Source organism: Astatotilapia calliptera, chromosome 18, assembly GCF_900246225.1.
Source record: "Astatotilapia calliptera chromosome 18, fAstCal1.2, whole genome shotgun sequence".
NCBI lineage: Eukaryota > Metazoa > Chordata > Actinopteri > Cichliformes > Cichlidae > Astatotilapia > Astatotilapia calliptera.
In genome coordinates this window covers 26,207,634-26,228,261 of record NC_039319.1, presented here as the reverse complement: position 1 = coordinate 26,228,261, position 20,628 = coordinate 26,207,634, and the positions used below count along the sequence as shown (strand labels likewise).

At 46.5% G+C, this 20,628-nt stretch overlaps 1 protein-coding gene across 1 annotated transcript in view; it reads right to left on the bottom strand.

The window, feature by feature from the left end:
• Nucleotides 1–20,205, bottom strand: part of LOC113009971 (vertebrate ancient opsin-like) — a 79,086-nt gene extending 58,881 nt beyond the window's left edge. The window contains exons 1-2 of the mRNA XM_026148692.1: nucleotides 19,274–20,205; nucleotides 2,093–2,421 (exon numbers count right to left, since the gene is read on the bottom strand). Coding sequence (XP_026004477.1) covers nucleotides 2,093–2,421; nucleotides 19,274–19,646 — 702 coding nt within the window. The 5' untranslated portion in view covers nucleotides 19,647–20,205. The remainder of the gene's footprint in view (nucleotides 1–2,092; nucleotides 2,422–19,273) is intronic.
• Between the last annotated feature and the right edge of the window lie 423 nt (nucleotides 20,206–20,628).

The following is a 20,628-nucleotide window of genomic DNA, read 5'->3' as shown; positions in this document are numbered from 1 at the left end:
TTCCCCTCTCTTCTCTTCTGCTTATCCTTGTCAGGGTCGCGAGGGAGGAGGGGGGCAAGAGGCAGAGTACACCCTGGACAGGTCACCAGTCTGTTGCAGGGCTAACACATAGAGACAGGCAACCATTCACACTCACATTCACACGTATTATCATTCTTTTTATTATTATTAGTAGTAGTGGTGGTGTTCCTTGCAAAAAAAACACCCTATGGGCGGTTTTTGTCAGACCTGTGGTTCTTCACTTATGTATTAAAAGAAAGACATTTATGTTAATTTATCATATTCTTTCGATCATCATTATATGACTGTACATTAATAAACACCAAAGAAAATAATTAATATATAAAATAAATACATCTATTTATTAATCATTTGTTTGGTTTAATGCAGAATGAATAATAGGAATAGACACGTGTATATACACTATAACTATTAGAGTAAGATGATGATGATGATGATGATGATGATTATTATTACCATTTCTAATGGCTACCAGGTAACCCAATGCAGAGCAGTTAAGCCAAGGCCATCTTTTATATACAGTCTATTCACTTAACAAGTGTGTGTCAGTGTGACACCAGCAGGTCCACTACAAGCATCTTTTCGCGATGTGTCACTGTGTAAATGTGGTGACCAAAGACATGTCCAGTGTAATTCACAGCAAAGTGATATTGACTATCTATAGAAGGGAGGGCAGTGTGAAGAAGTGGCCTGTTGCATGGAAGGACATGTTTCTTCCTGAAAAACACTTAGTCCACAATCACCACTTGTGATTTCATTAAGAAACTGTCAGTGTCAGGGACACTAATCAATACAAGTATGAGTGTATGTAGTCGTAGAAAGAGCAGGATTACCTGTCGCATGTCAGACAACATTTCAACTTGTCTCCATAGAATAACGAAGACTGAGGCCCAGAGACTTTCTTCAGCACAGACAAAACGAAGCAAAAACAAACAGGAACAAGCGGATCGTGCTATCATTCAAAGACATTGTTCACCTAAAGTCATTTTATAGTAATAACTAATCTGTTATGCTCGGGCTACCGCAGCATTGTACACCTTATTTTCAGTTGTTAAGCACTTATGTAAATTCACGTTATGTAAATTAGGCTCTTTATTGCTACCAGCAACTGAAAACATTACTCAGGATGCTAATTCAAACTAGCTGGAAAGACAAGCAAAATAATGTGATACACAAACCCCGTGTAGAGACCATTACTTTAAAAGTCTCTGTGCTTTTAGGCTGATTCAGATAACGGCGGAAACTAAAAGATGTGTGTGTGTACGTTTGGTGTGTGTGCAGCTGTCCTGTGGCCCAAAGACAGACACGCACTTACCGATGGTCATTTCAGTGTAACGTTTCACCAGTTTGAGGTTCCAAACCATAATTAGCTCTGCTATAGAAATGAGTATATAAACCAGCTTTAGGTTTTGGTTCACTGGTTCACATCACTGGAGGAAAGTTATTCAAACTGAAAACTATTGCTTTAACTGCCAGAAAACAGAAATGGTTGAATCACTGTTCTGTATGGTTTTCAAAGATTTTTTCTTTCTTTTTCATTCACTGTTAAAGTAGTTCTGATGTGCATATATGCAGCTCTGGAAATGATTCTGAATCAGTGACCTGTGATTTTGCTGTTCTAAGTAAAGCTGGGAAGACTTTGAATCTCTGTTTTTGCTTTGTGCTTTTTCACATTGCCTGTTTGATTTACTAGAATATTGAGTGTCTTGAGGTGTAGACAGGATTTAATTTCACTCTTTACACTGAGAGCATCTGCTGAGTCACATATGAGTAATGTTACCACTCTATAAGCTGCAAGCACAACACTGACATATGTTAGAAAAACATTCGCCTAAATGTTCAGCTGATATACACCCACCAGCCACTTTATTAGGTCCAGCTGTTCAACAGCTTGCTTATTTAAGTCAGCCAATCATATGTGATTCAGAACATGGTATGTTTGCAGGTGCCAGCGAGGCTGTCTGAGTATTGCAGCTGATCTGAGGGGATTTTCCCACACAGAAAGGACAGGCTCTCCTCTGCAAGTCCTGCAAGGTGACTGAAAGTCTCCTCCATCCCCATATTGACTCACCTGTCTGATGGCGGACAGTAGCTTTCCGTAGCAGAACACAATCACCAGGAAGGGCACGATGAGGCAGAATATAAACAGACAGATGATGTAAGAGATGTTATTTGCTGTCTTGGCTGTCCAATCAACAGAGCAGGTGGTCCCAGGTCCCTCTGGGCCGTAGTGGCTCCAGCCGAAGAGCGGCGGCAGGGTCCAGATAAGTGAGTACGCCCAGGACATGATGATGCCAAGGGAGATTTTACGGTAGTTGGAGGAGTCCGCCTCAGTGGGAGCCATCATAGTGCTGTAGCGCTCATAGGAGAGGACAGCCAGAGAGATGAGGGACACAATGCCTAGAGCACAGAAATACAAAGGTAGGCATTATATGCACATGTGGTACAGACACATATGGTATTTCCCCCTTACTATTCAGATCATTAAAGTCTTTTTAGTTAGTTTGATGTTAATTAAAGAAAGATAACCAGAGTAAATATATAATGCAGTTTTTAAATTAGGATTTCGTTTAGTAAGGGAAAAAGTTTCCAATCCTACCCGACCCTGTGTGAAACGTAATCTAGTAAATGGTTGTGCCACCCACGGCAGCAAGAACTGCAATCAAGAGTTTGTGATAACTGGGAGTGAGTCTTCCACATCGCTGTGGAAGAATTTTGATCCACTGTTCTTCGGTTCAGCCACACTGGAGACTTTTTTTAACAGCGTGTTTAAGGTCATCCATAAGCATCTGAATCTGACTTGAGTTGGGATTTTGACAAGGCCACTTCACAACCTTCATTTTGCTTTTGTTCTTTGTTTTCTCTTTTTCTTTTTTTGAGACATTCAAAGGTGGACTTGCTGCTGTGTTTCGGATCATTACTCTGCTGTATAAACCAACTGCTCTTGAGCTTCAGGAAATGAACCGATGGCTGGATATTCTCCATCCGGAATTTCTTTGCAGTGAGCAGAATTCATGGTCCCATCATTTAGAGCAAGTCACCCAGAAGCAGCCCCAGACCATCACACTAGCATCACCATGCTTGACTTTTCAGATGGTGTTTTTTTTTTAATGAAATGCTGTGCTAGTTTTACACCAGATGGTGAAAGTTCAACTTTTTTCTCCCCAGTCCACAGAATATTTTCCAGAAAGTTTTGGGGATCATCAAGACGTTTGTGCAAATGTGAGACGAGCCTTTGTGTCCTTTTTGGTCAACAGTGGTTTTCTCCTTTAAACTCTCCATGGATGCCATTTTTGCCCAGTCTCTTTCTTTTTGTTGAATCATGAACTCTGGCCTTAACTGAGTGAAGTGAGCCCTACAGAAGTTTAGATGTTGTTCTGGATTCTTTTGTGGCCTCATGGATGAGTCGTCGATGCACTCTTGGAGTACTTTTGGTAGGTTGGGAAAGTTCAGAAGGTTCAGTACTTTTCTGAGTTTTCTCCATTTGTGGACCGTGGTCCAATGGAGTCCCAAATTTTAGAAATGGCTTTGTAACCCTTTCCAGACTGATAGACGGCAGTGACTTCTTTCCTTTTCCTTCATTAGCTCTTGTGTATTTAAATCTTCAGTTTGCTTCTGTTTGTTGTACTGTGTAGTCTGCTTGTTTGTTTCCTGCTCGTTCCTGCAGGGTATTTCCTGTATTCCGAGTGTACGTACTCATCTTCTATTTGTCAAATATTAAATTATATTTCATGATCTGAAACGTAAGTGTGACACATGCACAGACATACAGCAAGACTACAGACTGCTTGTTCAGTGTGCTCCTGTTGTAAGCTTGAATATAATATTTCACCTTTAATGGGATCATAAAATACAGACTGAAATGTACCGCCTGTCCAAATGTTTTTCTTCTCTAGTGAGAAAAACATGCACAGTCACTGTGATATAAAGCCTCCCAAAGACGTCCTGGCATCACAAGTGCAGCTAAAGTGAGCTTTAAAGTTTATCATAGCGTAGAAAACTATAGCAAAAGAAATCATCTTATATTTATAGTCTGGAGCCTGCAGCAAACCCACACTGCACATTATAAACAGCGGCACTACCCACGGCGTCTCAGTGCAGCACAAGACAGAAATCTCAGAAACCATTTTCATATATATGTATGTAACTGTTCAATACACAACATAATTTTAGTCTTGTCATCCTGTTCACTGGGCCATGCTTAATGACCACTTTTAATTATTATTGTTATTTTACTGTATTTTAAAAAATAAACTGTGCATGAGGTTAGGTAGAGAAAACTAAGTCAGCAGAATAGAAACAAAGTTTAGTTCTGTAGTTGAAAACTTGAGTATTTTTGTCTTGTTTATCCAAATACATTGACTTGACTACACAGTTTCTGTGGTACAGTGTGTTGTGCTTGTCTGTTTACCCCCAGATATTAAACTCAATGTGGTTTGTCCTGCACAGACTGTTAGCTCAGGGCTTTTATGAGCTCTGTTACAGCAATATTCTAAAGTCAACACAGTTTTACAACAGTCCACTTATGTTTCTGTTTGATCTGGGCTGGCTCATAAGAACCAAACCTAAAAAAAAAATTCCAGTTGTTTTTTTAATTTAAGCCAAATCTGTTACTCTCTCTCCCCCTTTTTTTCTGTGAGTTTTGACATGAAAGCCTGGTAACACCGTCCTCCCACAGCAGGTGGACGGGCTACTGTCATTTTTCAGCTGAGATCTAAAGCGGTCGTGTTTATAGCTGGGTATGATCTGTAAAATCTGCTGTAATCCAGTAGCAACGCTTTCAAAAAACTCCTTTTCTACTCCATTATGTGTTTAAATCGGTCTTTCCTCAGGCATCCTCAGATGTTTGACCTTTCCTGTGAGGAATGATTCAGTGACATGAGAGGGAAGCATTTTCTGAATTCTCTGCAAAGTTCCCAAATCTTAAGCATTACACATCATAGTGATATCTGATGAGTGTTTTTGTAATAATCACGTGCAAAACATTTTTAAAGACAGTGAGAAAAATAATTTTCTCACTGCTGATAAGAAAATAAACATCTCTCGTTATTTAAGGCAATGAAAAAAAGATGAAACTTCGTGTTTTAGTGACCATGAAATGTGCAAAGAAGATACTTCAGTTAAGCAGAATCTGATAATACAAAAGTTTTTTGAACTCATGTGGTTCATTTTATTGTTGTTTGCACATCAAATTCTGTTATAGTGTTTTCTCTGCTGCTGTGGACCACGGACTACCAAGTCATCAGCTTAGGAGAAACAATATAATAGATGTAATTTTTGTGATTATAGTGATTATAGTGATTGTAAAGGCTTCCATATTTTCGGCAGAGGAGTTTATTTCAAATAAACAAACTCTCACTGAGCAAGATTGCAATTTCTTTTTAATTCTGCCAGCTGGTGGCCATGCAGCTAAAAAAAAAAGCGTATTCTCAGTTGTGAGATATGCACTGGAGAAAAGAGGAAAGTAGAATGAGAGAGAAGCAGGTGTAACAGTGAAGCTGCAACAAGCAAAGGCAGCAAAATACATGGAATCAACCACCCAAGAAAACAGACATTGCACAAGAGGGGTGAATAAGAGTGCGCAGGCAGGGTGGAGTGAGTGGGCGAGAGTGTCAGGAAAGTTTACAAGATGGCAGTGAGACCTGCTGTGATATGAGATTTGAAAATGGTGGCACTGACAAAAGACGGGGGGTGGCAGAGTCGATCATATTAATATTTTCATTATGAGTGACCATGATGGACATGATTGGAAATGAGTGCATCACAGGGAGAGCTCAGTTTGATCAGTGTGGAGAAAGGCAACGTTAAGCTGGTTTGGACATGTGCAGAGGAGGGGGAGTGGATAAATTGGCAAAAGGATGTTGAAAATGGAGCTACCAAGCGGCAGGAAAAGAGAAAGACCTCAGAGAAGATTCTTAGATGTAGTGAAGGAGGACGTGCAGAAGGTTGGTGTGACAGACAAATGCTAGGGAGAGGATGAGATGGAGGCAGATGATCCACTGTGGCAACCCCACATAAAGGGAACAGATGACAGAAGAACAGCCACAACGAAACAGCATTACAGTTTTGGATGGTTAATGGTTGGATAACCATCGCTAGAGTTTGGTGCAGCATATGTGCAGGCTTCAGATGTCTTTAAGCACTCTGCTTTAAATGGTTTTATTCTGTTCTTTTCTCTGTATGATGCCAAAGATAGGGGGTGTGATGAATACAGTCATCTCAGGAACAGCAGCCCCGCCCATCTGCTGTTCAAACCTTCTATTAGTGAAGGATAGCCAATTAGAAAAAAGTTGGCTTAAAGGGAGAGAAACGAAAAAATAAACTAGATGAGCTGACGTGCTTCACAAAGACCCAGTATGAGATTAATAATTTTAAACTGTGAAGTTTAAAATACAATAGAGTCTGACAGTAATAATATGAAAATGTAAATCAGCAGAATGGGTCACCTTTAAGAAATGTCTTTAGTTTTGAATGTACCTGAGACTGCGGCAGGACTAAAAGCTGAGCTGGCAGCCTGATGTAGCAGTATAAGGCAAGGCAAGTTTCTTTATATAGCACAATCAACAGCAAGGTGATTCAAAGTGCTTTACAGAGACATTAAAAAACAGAAACAAATAAAAACCATGATTTAAAATGAAAAAGAAAGAGTACATTTTGAAATTTAAGCTTAAACGTGTGGATTTGGTGTTTTATTCAAATGCAGCCGAGAATAGGGGAGTCTTCAACCTGGATTTAAATAAACTGAGTGTTTCAGCTGATCTGAGGCTTTCCGGGAGTTTGTTCCAGATATATGGAGCATAAAAGCTGAATGCAGCTTCTCCGTGTCTGGTTCTGACTCTGGGAACAGATAAAAAACCGGATCCAGATGACCTGAGGGATCTGGAAGGTTCATACTGGGTCAGGAGGTCACTGATGTATTTTGGTCCTAAACCATTCAGAGCTTTATAGACCAGCATCAGAACTTTAAAGTCTATCCTCTGACGAACAGGCAGCCAGTGTAAAGACCTCAGAGCTGGACTGATGTGGTCCACTTTTTTGGTCTTAGTGAGGACTCGAGCAGCAGAGTTCTGAATGACTGCAGTTGTCTGACTGATTTTTTAGGTAGACCTGTAAAGATGCTGTTACAGTAATCAAGCCTACTAAAGATGAATGCATGGACTAGTTTTTCCAGGTCCTGTTGAGACATCAGATCTTTTATCCTTGAAATATTCTTGAGATGATAGTAAGCTAATTTTGTTATTGTCTTAATGTGTTTTTCTAAGTTTAGGTCTGCATCCATCACCACTACTGGTTTGTGGTTTTTAGGTATATTGAAGTTCTCTGGTGACCTGTAATCATTTTTCTTTGGCTCCAAAGACTATTACTTCAGTTTTGTTTTTGTTTAGCTGGAGAAAATTGTGGCACAACCAGTCATTAATTTCCTCAATGCATTTACCAAGAGCCTGTACAGGGCCTTGGTCTCCTGGTGACATTGTGATATATATTTGTGTGTCATCTGCATAGCTGTGGTAGTTTATTTTGTTGTTCTTTATAATCTGTGCCAGTGGGAGCATGTAAATGTTAAACAGAAGGGGTCCCAAGATGGAACCTTGGGGAACTCCACATGTGATACTTGTCTGCTCAGATGTGAAGTTACCTATTGATACAAAGTATTTCCTTTTTTCTAAGTATGTTTTGAACCAGTTTAGTACAGTTCCTGAAAGACCTGCCCAGTTCTCCAGTCGTTTGAGTAATATATTGTGGTCAACTGTGTCAAATGCTGCACTGAGATCCAGTAAAACTAAGACTGACATTTTTCCACTGTCTGTATTCAGACATATGTCATTGAACACTTTGGTCAGAGCGGTTTCAGTGCTGTGGTTCTGTCTAAAACCTGACTGGAAGGCATCATAGCAGTTATTCTGTTTTAAGAAGTAACTCAGCTGTTGAGAAACTGCTTTTTCAATGATCTTACTTAAAAATGGGAGATTTGAGATCGGCCTGTAGTTGTTCATTTGTGTCTTGTCAAGATTGTCCTTTTTCAGTATAGGTTTTATTACAGCAGTTTTTAGTGGTTCTGGAAACACACCTGACATTAAAGAAAGGTTGATGATCTGTAACAGGTCTGACTCCAAAGTCTTTGAGACCTTTTTGAAAAAACTTGTTGGCAGGACGTCTAAACAGCAAGAGGAGGAGTTCAGTTGACCCAAGATGTCCTCCAGGTCTTTGCTGTTAATAGGGTGTGGCGGAGGCGTGGCCCCGGGCGCAGCTGCAGGGGAGGAGTGGAGCAGAAGGCTCAACAGGGCGGCGCCGCGAGGCCGGTAAGAACAGCTGATGGTGTTTATGTACTGATGATGGTCTCCCTCCGCTGTGTTTATAGTGAGACGGGGAGGAGCGGCCAGGAGAGATCAGCTGGGCTCGTGAGCTGTCAGGCTGTGCGACTGATTCAGCTGTCAAAACTAACAGTGACAAATAAATGTGGAAGTTGGCAGTACATACCTGCGTGTGCGTGTATTTGTGCCTGGTGTATCCCACAAGTGGTGCCGAAACCCAGGAAAGTGCTGGTGGGGGAATGTCCGACCCACAGGCCGCGCCACCCACCCAGCCCCTGCAATTCTTGGCGCAGATGCTATCGGAGATGGCGACGATGAGCCGGGATCAGGCGGCCGACCAGCGTGCCCACCTGGCCGCGCTGTGGGAGCAAATGGACCGACAGACGCAAGTTCTGGAGCGGCTGGTCGGGGCCGCTGCCACGCCGAAGCCCTCGCCACTGTCGGTGGCGGTGCCCCGGATGGGGGACGGGGACGACCCACAGGTTTTTTTGGAGACCTTCCGTGCCATGGTGGAGGCTTGCCAATGGCCACGGGAGGAGTGGGCTCTGCGGCTGCTCCCCCTGCTGTCTGGGGAGGCACAAACAGCGGCCCTGAGTCTGCCTCCGGCGTCGAGGAGCAGCTTCCCGGATGTGAGCCGGGCGGTGGTGGACAGGCTGGGGCTCACCGCCGAAGACCATCGCCGGCGGTTCCGGGCCTGTCGGCTGGCTGCAACGGACCGACCATTCGCCTGGGCCCGGCAGCTGCGCGACGCGGCGGTGCGCTGGCTGGTGGACAAGGTGGTGCTGGAGCAGTTCACGGAGGGATTGCCAGCGGAGACGGCGAGATGGGTCCGGTGCCACCGGCCCGCAAGCTTGGAGGTAGCGGTGACGCTGGCGGAGGACCACCTTGCCGCTGGAGCAGGGGAGCCCGGGGACGCCGGACGGAGGCCGAACAAACAGGCCCCAGTGCCGGCCCCGAGACGCCGTGTGCCGGCACCAGGGCAGGCAGAGCGGCCGCCGGCGCTGAGCCCCACTAACCCTTTCGCGGCATTGGTGCCGTCCAGGGGAACCGAGCCGAGTGGAGCCGCCCCCGAGCCACGGAGGGCAGCACAGACGCCGGGGCCGGAGTGTTGGAAGTGCGGGCAGCCGGGACACCTGAGGAGGGAGTGTCCGCTTATGGAAGTGGGGCAGGTGTTCCGCGTTGTTGGCGCCCCAGCACCCTCCCCCGGTCCAGGAGGGACATACAGTATTCCGGTAAGGACTCGAGGGGGTATACGCCAAGCGTTGGTGGACACGGGCTGCACACAGACCCTCGTGCACCAAGGCTTGGTTCGCCCCGGGGCATTATTGGAGGCAGAATGGGTGGAGGTGAGGTGTGTTCATGGTGATGTGCACCGGTACCTCATAGTGCCGCTGCTGCTAAAATACAAGGGCCATACACATAGGGTAACGGCGGCGGTTAGCCCGCGCCTGTCGCACCCCCTGATTCTGGGTACCAATTGGCCGGGGTTTCATCAGCTACTGGGGCAGTACGCGGGGGTGCGATCACGACCGGAAGCGGGGTGTAGCGTGTGCGCAGCATTCAGCGGTGACGCGGGGTCGTCCGACACCGACTCCGGGGGGGAGGAGCCGGCGGGTCCCTCACGGGACGTCCCGCCGGCCCCGGAAGTGTCCCCCATGGGTGATTTCCCACTGGAGCAGTCTCGTGACGGCACCCTACGCTCAGCCTTTGACCAAGTGATGGCTATTGATGGTCACGTGGTGCGCCCTGAGGCCGCGCAGACCTACCCGCGTTTCGTCTTATTAAATGACCGATTATATCGAGTGAGTCGTGACACTCAGACTGAGGAAACACACACCCAGTTGTTGGTGCCGCAGGGCCGCCGGGAAACACTTTTCCAGGCGGCCCACTATAACCCCATGGCAGGGCATATGGGCTACGAGAAAACTCTGGAGCGAATAACGGCACGATTTTATTGGCCGGGCATCCGAGCGGATGTGCGCCGCTGGTGCGCGTCCTGCCCGGACTGCCAGCTTGTTAACCAGCCGGCCATACTGAGAGCGCCTCTGCGCCCTCTCCCCCTCATTGAGGTCCCGTTTGAGCGCATCGGCATGGACCTCATCGGGCCGTTTCACCGGAGTGCACGCGGTTACCGCTTTGTGTTAGTCCTGGTGGATTACGCAACGCGGTACCCGGAAGCAGTTCCGCTGCGCACCATCTCGGCTAAGAGTGTGGCGCAGGCACTGTTTCAGGTCATCTCCCGAGTCGGAATCCCGAAAGAGATACTGACTGACCAGGGCACGTTGTTTATGTCTCGTACACTGCGGGAACTGTACGAATTACTGGGCATTAAATCTATTCGGACCAGCGTCTACCACCCTCAGACTGACGGGCTGGTGGAGCGGCTGAATAAGACCTTAAAGTCCATGATTCGGAAGTTCATTAACGAGGATGAACGCAATTGGGATCACTGGCTAGACCCTCTGTTATTCGCAGTGCGGGAGGTGCCCCAGGCCTCCACGGGATTTTCTCCCTTTGAACTGCTGTTTGGCAGGAAGCCACGTGGGGTGCTCGACCTGATTAAAGAAAGCTGGGAGGACGGTCCGAGCCCCGCCAAAAATGAGATTCAGTACGTGTTGGACCTGAGAGCAAAACTCCACACTTTGGGGAGGTTGTCACGGGAGAATTTGCTCCAGGCTCAGCAGCGTCAGCAACGCCTGTATGACAGAGGGGCTAGACTCAGGCAATTTTCACCGGGAGATAAAGTGCTTGTGTTACTCCCTTCTTCCAGCTCGAAGTTGCTCGCCAAGTGGCAAGGTCCCTTTGTGGTCACACGGCGAGTCGGGGACGTGGACTATGAGGTCGCTCGGTCGGACAGGGGAGGAGCCACACAGATTTATCACCTCAATCTCCTCAAACAGTGGCGAGAGGTCGAAACCGCTTCTCTGGTGAGCCTGGTGAAGGAGAGAGATGAGTTGGGGCCTGAGGTGCCAAATTCTATCATTCCAACCTCCCTCCCTTGTGATGACCATCTCACACAGGCCCAGAGAGCGGATGTTGTCGCGTTGCAACAGCGTTTTGCGGACGTGTTCTCCCCCCCTGCCCGGCCGGACGTCCCTCATCGAGCACCATTTCGAGACGCAGCCCGGCGTGACGGTGCGTTCACGGCCCTACAGGCTCCCGGAGCATAAGCGAAAAATCGTGCAGAGGGAATTAGCGGAAATGCTGAGGATGGGAGTAATAGAAGAGTCGCACAGCGCCTGGTGTAGCCCCATCGTTCTGGTGGCGAAGAAGGATGGGTCTATCGCAGGGTGAACGAAGTGTCACGCTTTGATGCCTACCCCATGCCTCGGGTCGACGAGCTCCTGGACCGGTTAGGCACGGCCCGCTTTTTCACGACGCTGGACTTAACCAAGGGCTATTGGCAGATTCCCTTGTCTGCCGAGGCCAGGGAGAAAACGGCCTTCTCCACTCCGTACGGTTTGTACCAGTTCGTGACACTCCCGTTCGGCCTGTTCGGGGCCCCGGCCACTTTCCAGCGTCTCATGGACCGGGTGCTGCGTCCGCACGCGACGTATGCTGCCGCCTACCTGGATGACGTGATCATCCACAGCGACACCTGGGCGGAGCATGTGCTGCGGGTGGCCGCGGTCCTGGAGTCCCTGAGGGGGGCGGGGCTCACGGCCAATCCGAGGAAGTGCGCGGTTGGACGGAGGGAGGTGCAGTATCTGGGGTACCACCTGGGGGGCGGGCAGGTGCGTCCACAGGTGGAGAAGACGGCGGCTATCGCATCCTGCCCGCGCCCCAGGACGAAAAAGGAGGTGAGACGGTTCTTGGGGTTGGCGGGTTACGCAGCCAGTGTTGGGGAGTAACGGAATACATGTACCGCCGTTACGTATTTAGAATACAAAATATGAGTAACTGTATTCCGTTACAGTTACCGTTTTAAAAGGTGGTATTCAGAATACAGTTACTTTGTTGAAATAAATGGATTACACTGCGGTACTTTCCTGTTTCATTTAGTCGCGGGTCAGAACTGTTTGGGTTTTGTTTGACAGCTACGTTCTTTCGTTCCAGGCGGCAGCGTTACGGTTGCCATGGTTACAGGGCGACGCTCTCTCTCTCTGCGACTGTGTGTTTCCTGGGTGAGAGAGAGCGCCTTTTCGTTGTTGTGCTAAGCTAACAGGCAGAATGCTACAAGCATAGCTCTAAAGAATGTAGCATCATGGGCAGTATAGTCCGTGTTGCAGGGAGAATGCACTGCCATACACGTTATGTGTCTGTGAGCGCGAGGAGGGAGAAAAAGGCGAGTGGAAAGGTACGAGTTGTCGTCGTGGAAAAACGGGAGCTGGAAGCATGTAAATATAATAATAACCACTGCAGCCAAGAAGAGTGCCTGACGAGCCCAGTTGTAAGTAAGCTATTAAGACTCGACTGTACACCGTGTTCGTGTTTTCCTCCGAAAACAATAAGTTCCGTTGGAGCAGTCTTTCAACGCCTCTCTCTGTCTCTGGCAAGAAAAATTGACCCACACAACAAAGTAAAGCTATTTTTCGGCTATGAGCCGACAGGGACCCCGCCGTATTAGTCAGAGGTCCCTTTACTACAGTTCGGAGTCACGGACCTTCAGTAATAGTAATAAATCACACAGCAATAGTACATTCACGTTGTTGTAAAAAGCACGATAATATATTAAGTAATCCAAAGTATTCAGAATACGTTACTCTCATTGAGTAACGTAACGGAATACGTTACAGAATACATTTTGGGGCATGTATTCTGTATTCTGTAACGGAATACATTTTAAAAGTAACCTTCCCAACACTGTGCGCAGCTAACCAGCCCCCTGACCGATCTCACTCGAAAGGGTTCCCCGGATCTGGTCCAGTGGACGGGGCCGTGCCAGGCGGCGTTTGTGCGAGTGAAAAATGCTCTCTGTGGGGAGCCGCTGCTTCACACTCCTAACTTTTCCCTCCCGTTTGTTCTGCAGACTGACACCTCGGACAGAGGGCTGGGAGCCGTTTTGTCTCAGCAGGTGAGGGGGGCTGACCGCCCTGTCCTGTACATCAGCCAGAAGCTGGCGGAGCGCGAGCGCCGGTACAGCACCGTGGAGAAGGAGTGCCTGGCCATCCGGTGGGCGGTCGGCTCCCTGCGCTATTGCCTCCTGGGACGCTCATTCACCCTCTGTTCGGACCATGCCCCGCTGCAGTGGCTCCACCGCATGAAGGATGCCAACGCCCGGATCACCCGGTGGTATCTGGCGTTGCAGCCCTTTAAGTTCAAGGTGATCCATAGGCCGGGGGCGCAGATGGCGGTGGCCGATTTCCTCTCTCGCTCGCGGGAGGGGGAGTTGGCTTGGCCGGATGGCTCCCCGGCCTCGAACGGGCGGTGGGGGTGTGTGGCGGAGGCGTGGCCCCGGGCGCAGCTGCAGGGGAGGAGTGGAGCAGAAGGCTCAACAGGGCGGCGCCGCGAGGCCGGTAAGAACAGCTGATGGTGTTTATGTACTGATGATGGTCTCCCTCCGCTGTGTTTATAGTGAGACGGGGAGGAGCGGCCAGGAGAGATCAGCTGGGCTCGTGAGCTGTCAGGCTGTGCGACTGATTCAGCTGTCAAAACTAACAGTGACAAATAAATGTGGAAGTTGGCAGTACATACCTGCGTGTGCGTGTATTTGTGCCTGGTGTATCCCACATAGGGTGAAACTGTTTCATGGTGTTTAAACTGTTTTTTGGTGGACACAGTACATATCCTGAATCTGCTGTTGATGTACCAATTGTTTGTCTAATCTTTTGGATTTTGTCTTTGAAGAATTTGGCAAAGTCATTGCAGGCCATGGTTGAATGAAGTTCAGCTGCCACTGACACAGGAGGGTTTGTTAGCCTGTCAACTGTAGCAAATAAGACTCGAGCATTATGACTGTTTTTGGTGATGATGTCAGAGAAGTAGGACCTCCTTGCACTCCTCAGTTGTAAATTAGAATTGTGAAGTTTCTCTTTATAGATGTCATAATGAACCTGGAGGTTTGTTTTTCTCCATCTGCGCTCAGCTTTCCTACGCTCTCTTTTTTCATTTTTCACCAGTGTGGAGTTTCTCCATGGAGACTTCTTCCTTCCAGAGATAACCTTCACCTTAATGGGAGCAATAGTGTCCATTACATTTAACATTTTAGCATTGAAGCTATTGACGAGCTCATTGACTGAAGTATAACTGTAACCTGATCCAGAGTACAGTACTGATGCATCCCTAATAGCATGAGGAAAATAATATACTGCTGAAGAGAAGAGCATTTCATCTTAAACAACATACTTTATTGGCTGTGGTCATGAGTCTCGGGTCAGGTTGGTGAGCATGTGCATATTGTATATCTTCCAGACAACAGCTGAATATAAATTTCTCCAATATCCCTTAAGCAGTTTTTAAGAACTGTCACAATAAATCAAACTTCACATTTACTAAAAACTAATTAGCAAATCTCTTCCACGGCTCAAAATTAACCCAAAATTGAATACTGGCATCATGTTGCTGAAGTCTTCTGGTCTCAGGCTCATGGAAACTGTTGTAGTTGATTTAATTCATTGCTTTTAATGGGAAAACTAGATTATAGCAGCAGATCCCCTACAACTTTCACCTACCCGATGAGTACAACACTGTCTCTGCTTTGCAAGGTTCTTTGTATGAATAAATCCATTATTAGAGGCCATGTAATATCATCATGAAAGACACCCACACATCTTTGGATATAACTTTGATAGCATCTGAAATCAAACATCACCCTGCATCAATCTTTTACTGCTCTGGCAGGATCAAATGTATCAGCTGAATGTAATATTCCAAAATGAAACATCTTATGATGTGATAACATCTGAAATATATATATATATATATATATATATATATATGTATAAAGGAACAGTCTTTGTTCTCCTGCCTGTGTGACATTCACTCGCCACTTCTGTCTTGCTTTTCTGTTAGAAACCATCTGCTTCTGCATCACTCCTTTGATACCGTATATCCAGGAAAAGACAGTTTGAATGAAAAACACAGGATTGAGTAAAGCTGTGTTTATTCAGAAGATCCCGCGAAACCAGCGCGATACGCACCGAGTCTACTAAGAGACATCAAACGTGCGTACCTCTTATTCGATTTTCCCCGCTTTGGATAAGAAGTCAGAGCATACGGACATGATCATTCACACTAATGAATGCTGAACACCAGACACACATCACGTCCTAAACATATTTTTGGGTCTCTGCTATGCAAGACCTTTAATTCAGTATTTATTACCGTGCCTCATTAGTCGGCTTGCTTGCTATGACCTTTACAGCAGGGCAGCATTGTTCTGCTTTCTTTCTCCCTACTGAGAATTCTGCGTAGCGTCCTGACAAATTAACATCACTCAGGCCAAAAGTTGTGCGCACCAACATGATGCACATATTCGTGCATTTTCCTTTCCCCCCACGTGCACGCTCATCAGTTTGCCCGCCTATTTCGGTGATGCTGCTGTGCACAGGTCAGCGAGTGAGTGTATGCGGAAAGCAATCTGACTCCAATATGTGGTGAGTGGCCCCCAGCAGTGCAAGGTTAATCCAGCGACTGTGTGCAGAGCCTGCTTGAAGAAGGAGGCATGCAGGAAGACATAGACGAGCTGTCAGAGACAGAAAAAAAAAGATCCTGTCCTGTTCATCTTCAGTATAATGGAAGACACTAAAAGTTCAGCAAGACAGAGAAGAAAATGCAAAGAGGCGGGTAGAAGAGGTGAAGCAGCTAAATGGATGCCAGGAGGCTGATGGCAGTGGGTGAGGAGGTCCAGATAAAGACACACACACATGCACATGCATGCGTCTCCACAAATTGTGTTCAGTGGGTGCTCTTGGCACAAAAGTCAATGCAATACATCTTCAATTGTTCAGTCATTCAAACATCTAAGACTGTGAGCAGAAAGAAGAAATCGATGTGAAGAGAGAGCAGGAATACGACGTGCTAACGCCACGCTAACAATGTCTTCTGTCACTGACAGTGATGCCCTCTAATTTGAAGGAACATCGATCACTCAGAAAAGCTTCGCGGAGATTCGATGAATACAGAGACTGTCGCTTTGTCAAAGCGGCACCCGGCATAATTCACCCAAACAATCAATTTCACTTTTCCTTTCTCTGGCCCTCCCTCACTCTTTCATTCTGGTTTTATGAGGCCATTGAGGAATTACTCATCCATAACCAGTGGAGGCTCTAATGATGTCTGTGAGATATTTCTCTCTCTCTCTCTCTCTCCCTCACACACACACACTGTCTCCCTACAATATTTACGTTTGTCGAAGCCCAGTTTTTTTGTCAGATGTTTAATAAATTGGCTCTTTGTGGAGGTCAGTGTTACATATTTTCACATGGTGCTTAATCTTGGTCTAACACTCGAGTTAGCGAGACGGTGGATGCGATCAAAGCTCGCTCAGATACTGTAAAATGATTGGAAGTTTGCCTTTTTTGCACCATGATAAGACAGAAATAAAGTTTTGGAAATTGCCAACTTATCCCAGAGGAAGCGAGTGTACCAGTCGAGAGCCTGTTTTGAATTTAAAAGGCTGACAGATTCACGAGGCTCTTGTGGAAAGTAAAATGCAATTTAGTTAGTGTGCACTGCGGGTAAATGTTAGCCAGAGATCAAGGTGTGAAAGAGCTGATAAAAGCAGGGGATTAAAACCCCTGCTGGACTTGTTTGCTCCGTGTTTAGCCTCTTCCTTTGTCGCCTGGATAGGAAGGTTTCGGTGCTCACATAATGCACAAAGTGACCACAAAGAAGCGTGACGACCTCAGGGCCACAGAATGACCATAAAGTAAGGATGGGAAATTATGTAACACAAATGTTTCTCAAGTAGAAATCAGACTTTTATCTCGGAGGGATTTTTGCTTCACAGCAACTGGACTCTCACATAGGTGGCTAACAAGCTGTAATCCTATTCGAGATAAGATCAAACGCCCGAAATCTTTAGTTGCAGCAGGTATCAGAGGACCTAATGTTTGGCTCCAGTGGCCATTTCTCAGCTTAAAGCAGGCCTTTAAACATCAGAAGATTAGATGTGTTGAAGTGAGTGAGAGAAGTTTTAGAAAAGATTTATCAGCCCTTGCAAACTTCATCAGTGAAAGGCTGCCACCGCTGACCGCAGACATCCAGCATGAACACTCGGTCCGTTCGCAGCTGCACAAAGAATTTGTGGTCTCTGTAACTGAAAAGCTCAAAGTTTTTCAGGTTTTCATCTAATGTTTTTTTTAAGTCTTCCCAAAGGTGACTTGTGTGTTTTGATTCAACTGAAAAGTGAACTTTAGGAATTCTTCTTTTTCAACTTGTTACCTGTCAAGCAACTAAAATATGAACTGATTTAAAAGCAAGAGGGAACTGGTATAATATACAGCAGTGATAAAGATTCAAGATGGGACATCCTGCCTTTCAGTGTCTGTGACTCTGTTCATTAAACACTTTAAATCAGGCACTGGGCCAAGGACTCCTGCTGACAGAAGAACATTTTCATCTTTTATACAGAAATAAGGCTTGCAAAAAAGAGAACTTCATCCAAGTGACTCGGATGTGTGCACTGACGGTTTTAATTAATACAACTCTTAGAGGACAATTAATGTAAGTCTGTGTTTAATGCTAATTGAAACTCCTTGTTTGCTGCTGGTATAGAGCACACCTGGTCTGATCGCTCTACTTTAATTCCGCAATCCAGTCTGGCCCAGTATCAAGCAAGTGCGTACCAGCATTATTCTCTATTGTGTGCATCATTATACCCAATTTATTTATGTCAGCACTGCTGAGCAAAGGTATAGCAGCATCCCGTTTTCTCATTACACAGCTTTCCCCCTTGGAAATGTTTTATTCTGCAACAAATGCTGCAGATGTACCTGCCATGGAGGCAGTCAGCGTCGCCACAGCCCGCTACAGACCTGCAGGAGCAGCTAAATGAACAGTGCACAGTGAGGAGGTTTGATTCGCCTCAGGTACAGCCTCTCAACTAAACGGTAATAAGCATTTAGCGGCCATTTAATAGCAGGTTGCACACAAAAATCACCAGCCGACAGTACTGTGACATGCTGCAGAGTTCATAATGGAATTCGAACAAACGATTTCTAAATGACTAAATTACTTTCGTGAAACCGTGGAGCTGTCTTATGACAAGGAGAATGTCAAAATGATGCACACAGCTGCAGAAGGGACCGGTACGGTACGGTCTGTCACGGAGCTCCATCCAGACCACATCCACAGATATAATGACCAGTACCGCACCTGGACCAAACCTGCCCATCTTTATGTGAAAGCTTCATCGGGATTATGAGAGGAGATGTGCAACTCGAATCACGGATTGGATTCATGAACCAGTTGACTCGTGCAGAATGAGTTTTTTATTTGCTTGTTTGTTTGTTTTTTAAAACAATAAAACGTAATAAGATAACCTCCACTTTAAGCGATACCTTAATGAAAGACCTTAATGACGTAGGAGACTGCAGGATGATCCCACCCAAAATGCACGAAACGAACGAGAGAAAGCTTGCAATAAACAAAATGCCTTGTTCCAGCAGCGACGAGTCATGCAGAACGAACAAACAGCTGTAATAACAGGCTCTTATTGTCTCCAGAGTGGCACACGAGCATTGCTCATTATCTCCAGATTTAATTCATTAGGAGTCCGAAGATTTTTAAGCTTTTCTGTGAAAGTTTGATATGGCTTCACACATGACTCAGTGCACGAGAGACAGTTGGACATTTTTACGTTTTCTTTTTCAAAATCATCATTTCGTCTGTACGAATAAAGCATACCACGATCCAGTCTACAAAGCGCAGTGCTCTGGAGAGGATCCACGCATTCCGCGCAGCAACACTCACGACCTCGTGTGAAATAAAGAATATAGAGCCTGTATACAGTACAGAAACCTATAGCACCACCTAACTGATCCCGCATTTGTACTCACCACAGAGCGAGTTGGCGAAGCCGTACCACACGCAGCCCCGTTCCCCTATGAGCCACCTTCCTTGCGTGCTGGCCGCGAAGCTGAACGGAGTCCCCAGTACGCACACCAGCAGGTCGCTGATGGAAATGTTCATCAGGAGCAGGTTGATGGGCGACCGCAGCATCTTGTAGCGGCAGAAAAGAACAAGCACCAGCAGGTTGTTAATAAGTCCGAAAGTGCCGATAAAGCCCAGGCACACAGCCACTACCAGGTTCCCAGTCGGGGTGAGAGCGGTCCGGTATGATCCGCCCCCCAGGTGCCCTTCCCCGGCTCCGGCACACAGAGCGCTGTTGAAATCCGCGCAGCCGCTCAGGCTCACGTTGGACACGATCATGGCAGTCCTGGTGTCACTGCGGTGCCACACCGAGTGACCACGGTAGCTAATATATCATCGGTATTTCTTTTTTTCCTCCTGTGTGGAAAAAGAACCGTAGCCGACAACACTTGTTGCTTTAAAAAGAAACGTCAAGTAGAGCCAAGCGGACAAGTGGGGTGATAAATAGTTGTTGTTTTTGCTCTTTTTTTGGTGGGGATGTCAAAACTTTGTCTTTGTTCAGGGGGAGGGGAGTGTTCGTAAACAGGAATATATCTTAAAAAAGAAATGAAAGAAAGAAAAGGAATAAAGTTTGTAGGCTTTGCTCCACCGTGTGGATGTCTACAGTGTGCACTCGCACTCTTTCCGGAGACGCTCCTGTCTCTCACGCAAACACCTTCTCTCTCTGTCCGTGTTTAAATCACCGTGGCCCGCTCTCCGGTAGCTGACGTTCGGTGACTGGGAGGGTGTGTGGGTGGAAGGAGCGGCGTTGGGCATCCAGCAGCATCGACCAATCGGGCGATAATGGCGCTCCTCGAAGAGAAACGCCAACCCGCTCTTGCTCAGAGCGCGACTCGACGAAAAGTCCCGCTCAATAAAGTTTATGGAGCTGCTCTTCCCCACCACCACCCCAGCCCCACCTCTGCTCTGACGTCCTCAGTGCAGGTATCGATGCTCGGCGCTGTCCGAGGTGCTGAACCAATTCCACTAATCAACGGTGCGTCCAAGTCTGCATGCATGTAAATGAAGTCAATACCGTAGCAGTAGAAAGGTAGAAGCCCCCGGCTCTTTAATATATCACCACCAGTTATAGCATTTCACTGTCTTTATTTAGAAAGCATCTCTCGCAGTGGGAAATGTTGTGCAGTCTTTCTAAATCAGGCACAAAAGCAATGAGCCGCCCTAAATGAATCAGGTGAATAATCACTCCGGCGTTAATGGGGAGATTTCCAGCCGACTTTGGGGCTGTTTTAGATTATAACGAGGTCACCGTGCAGCACTG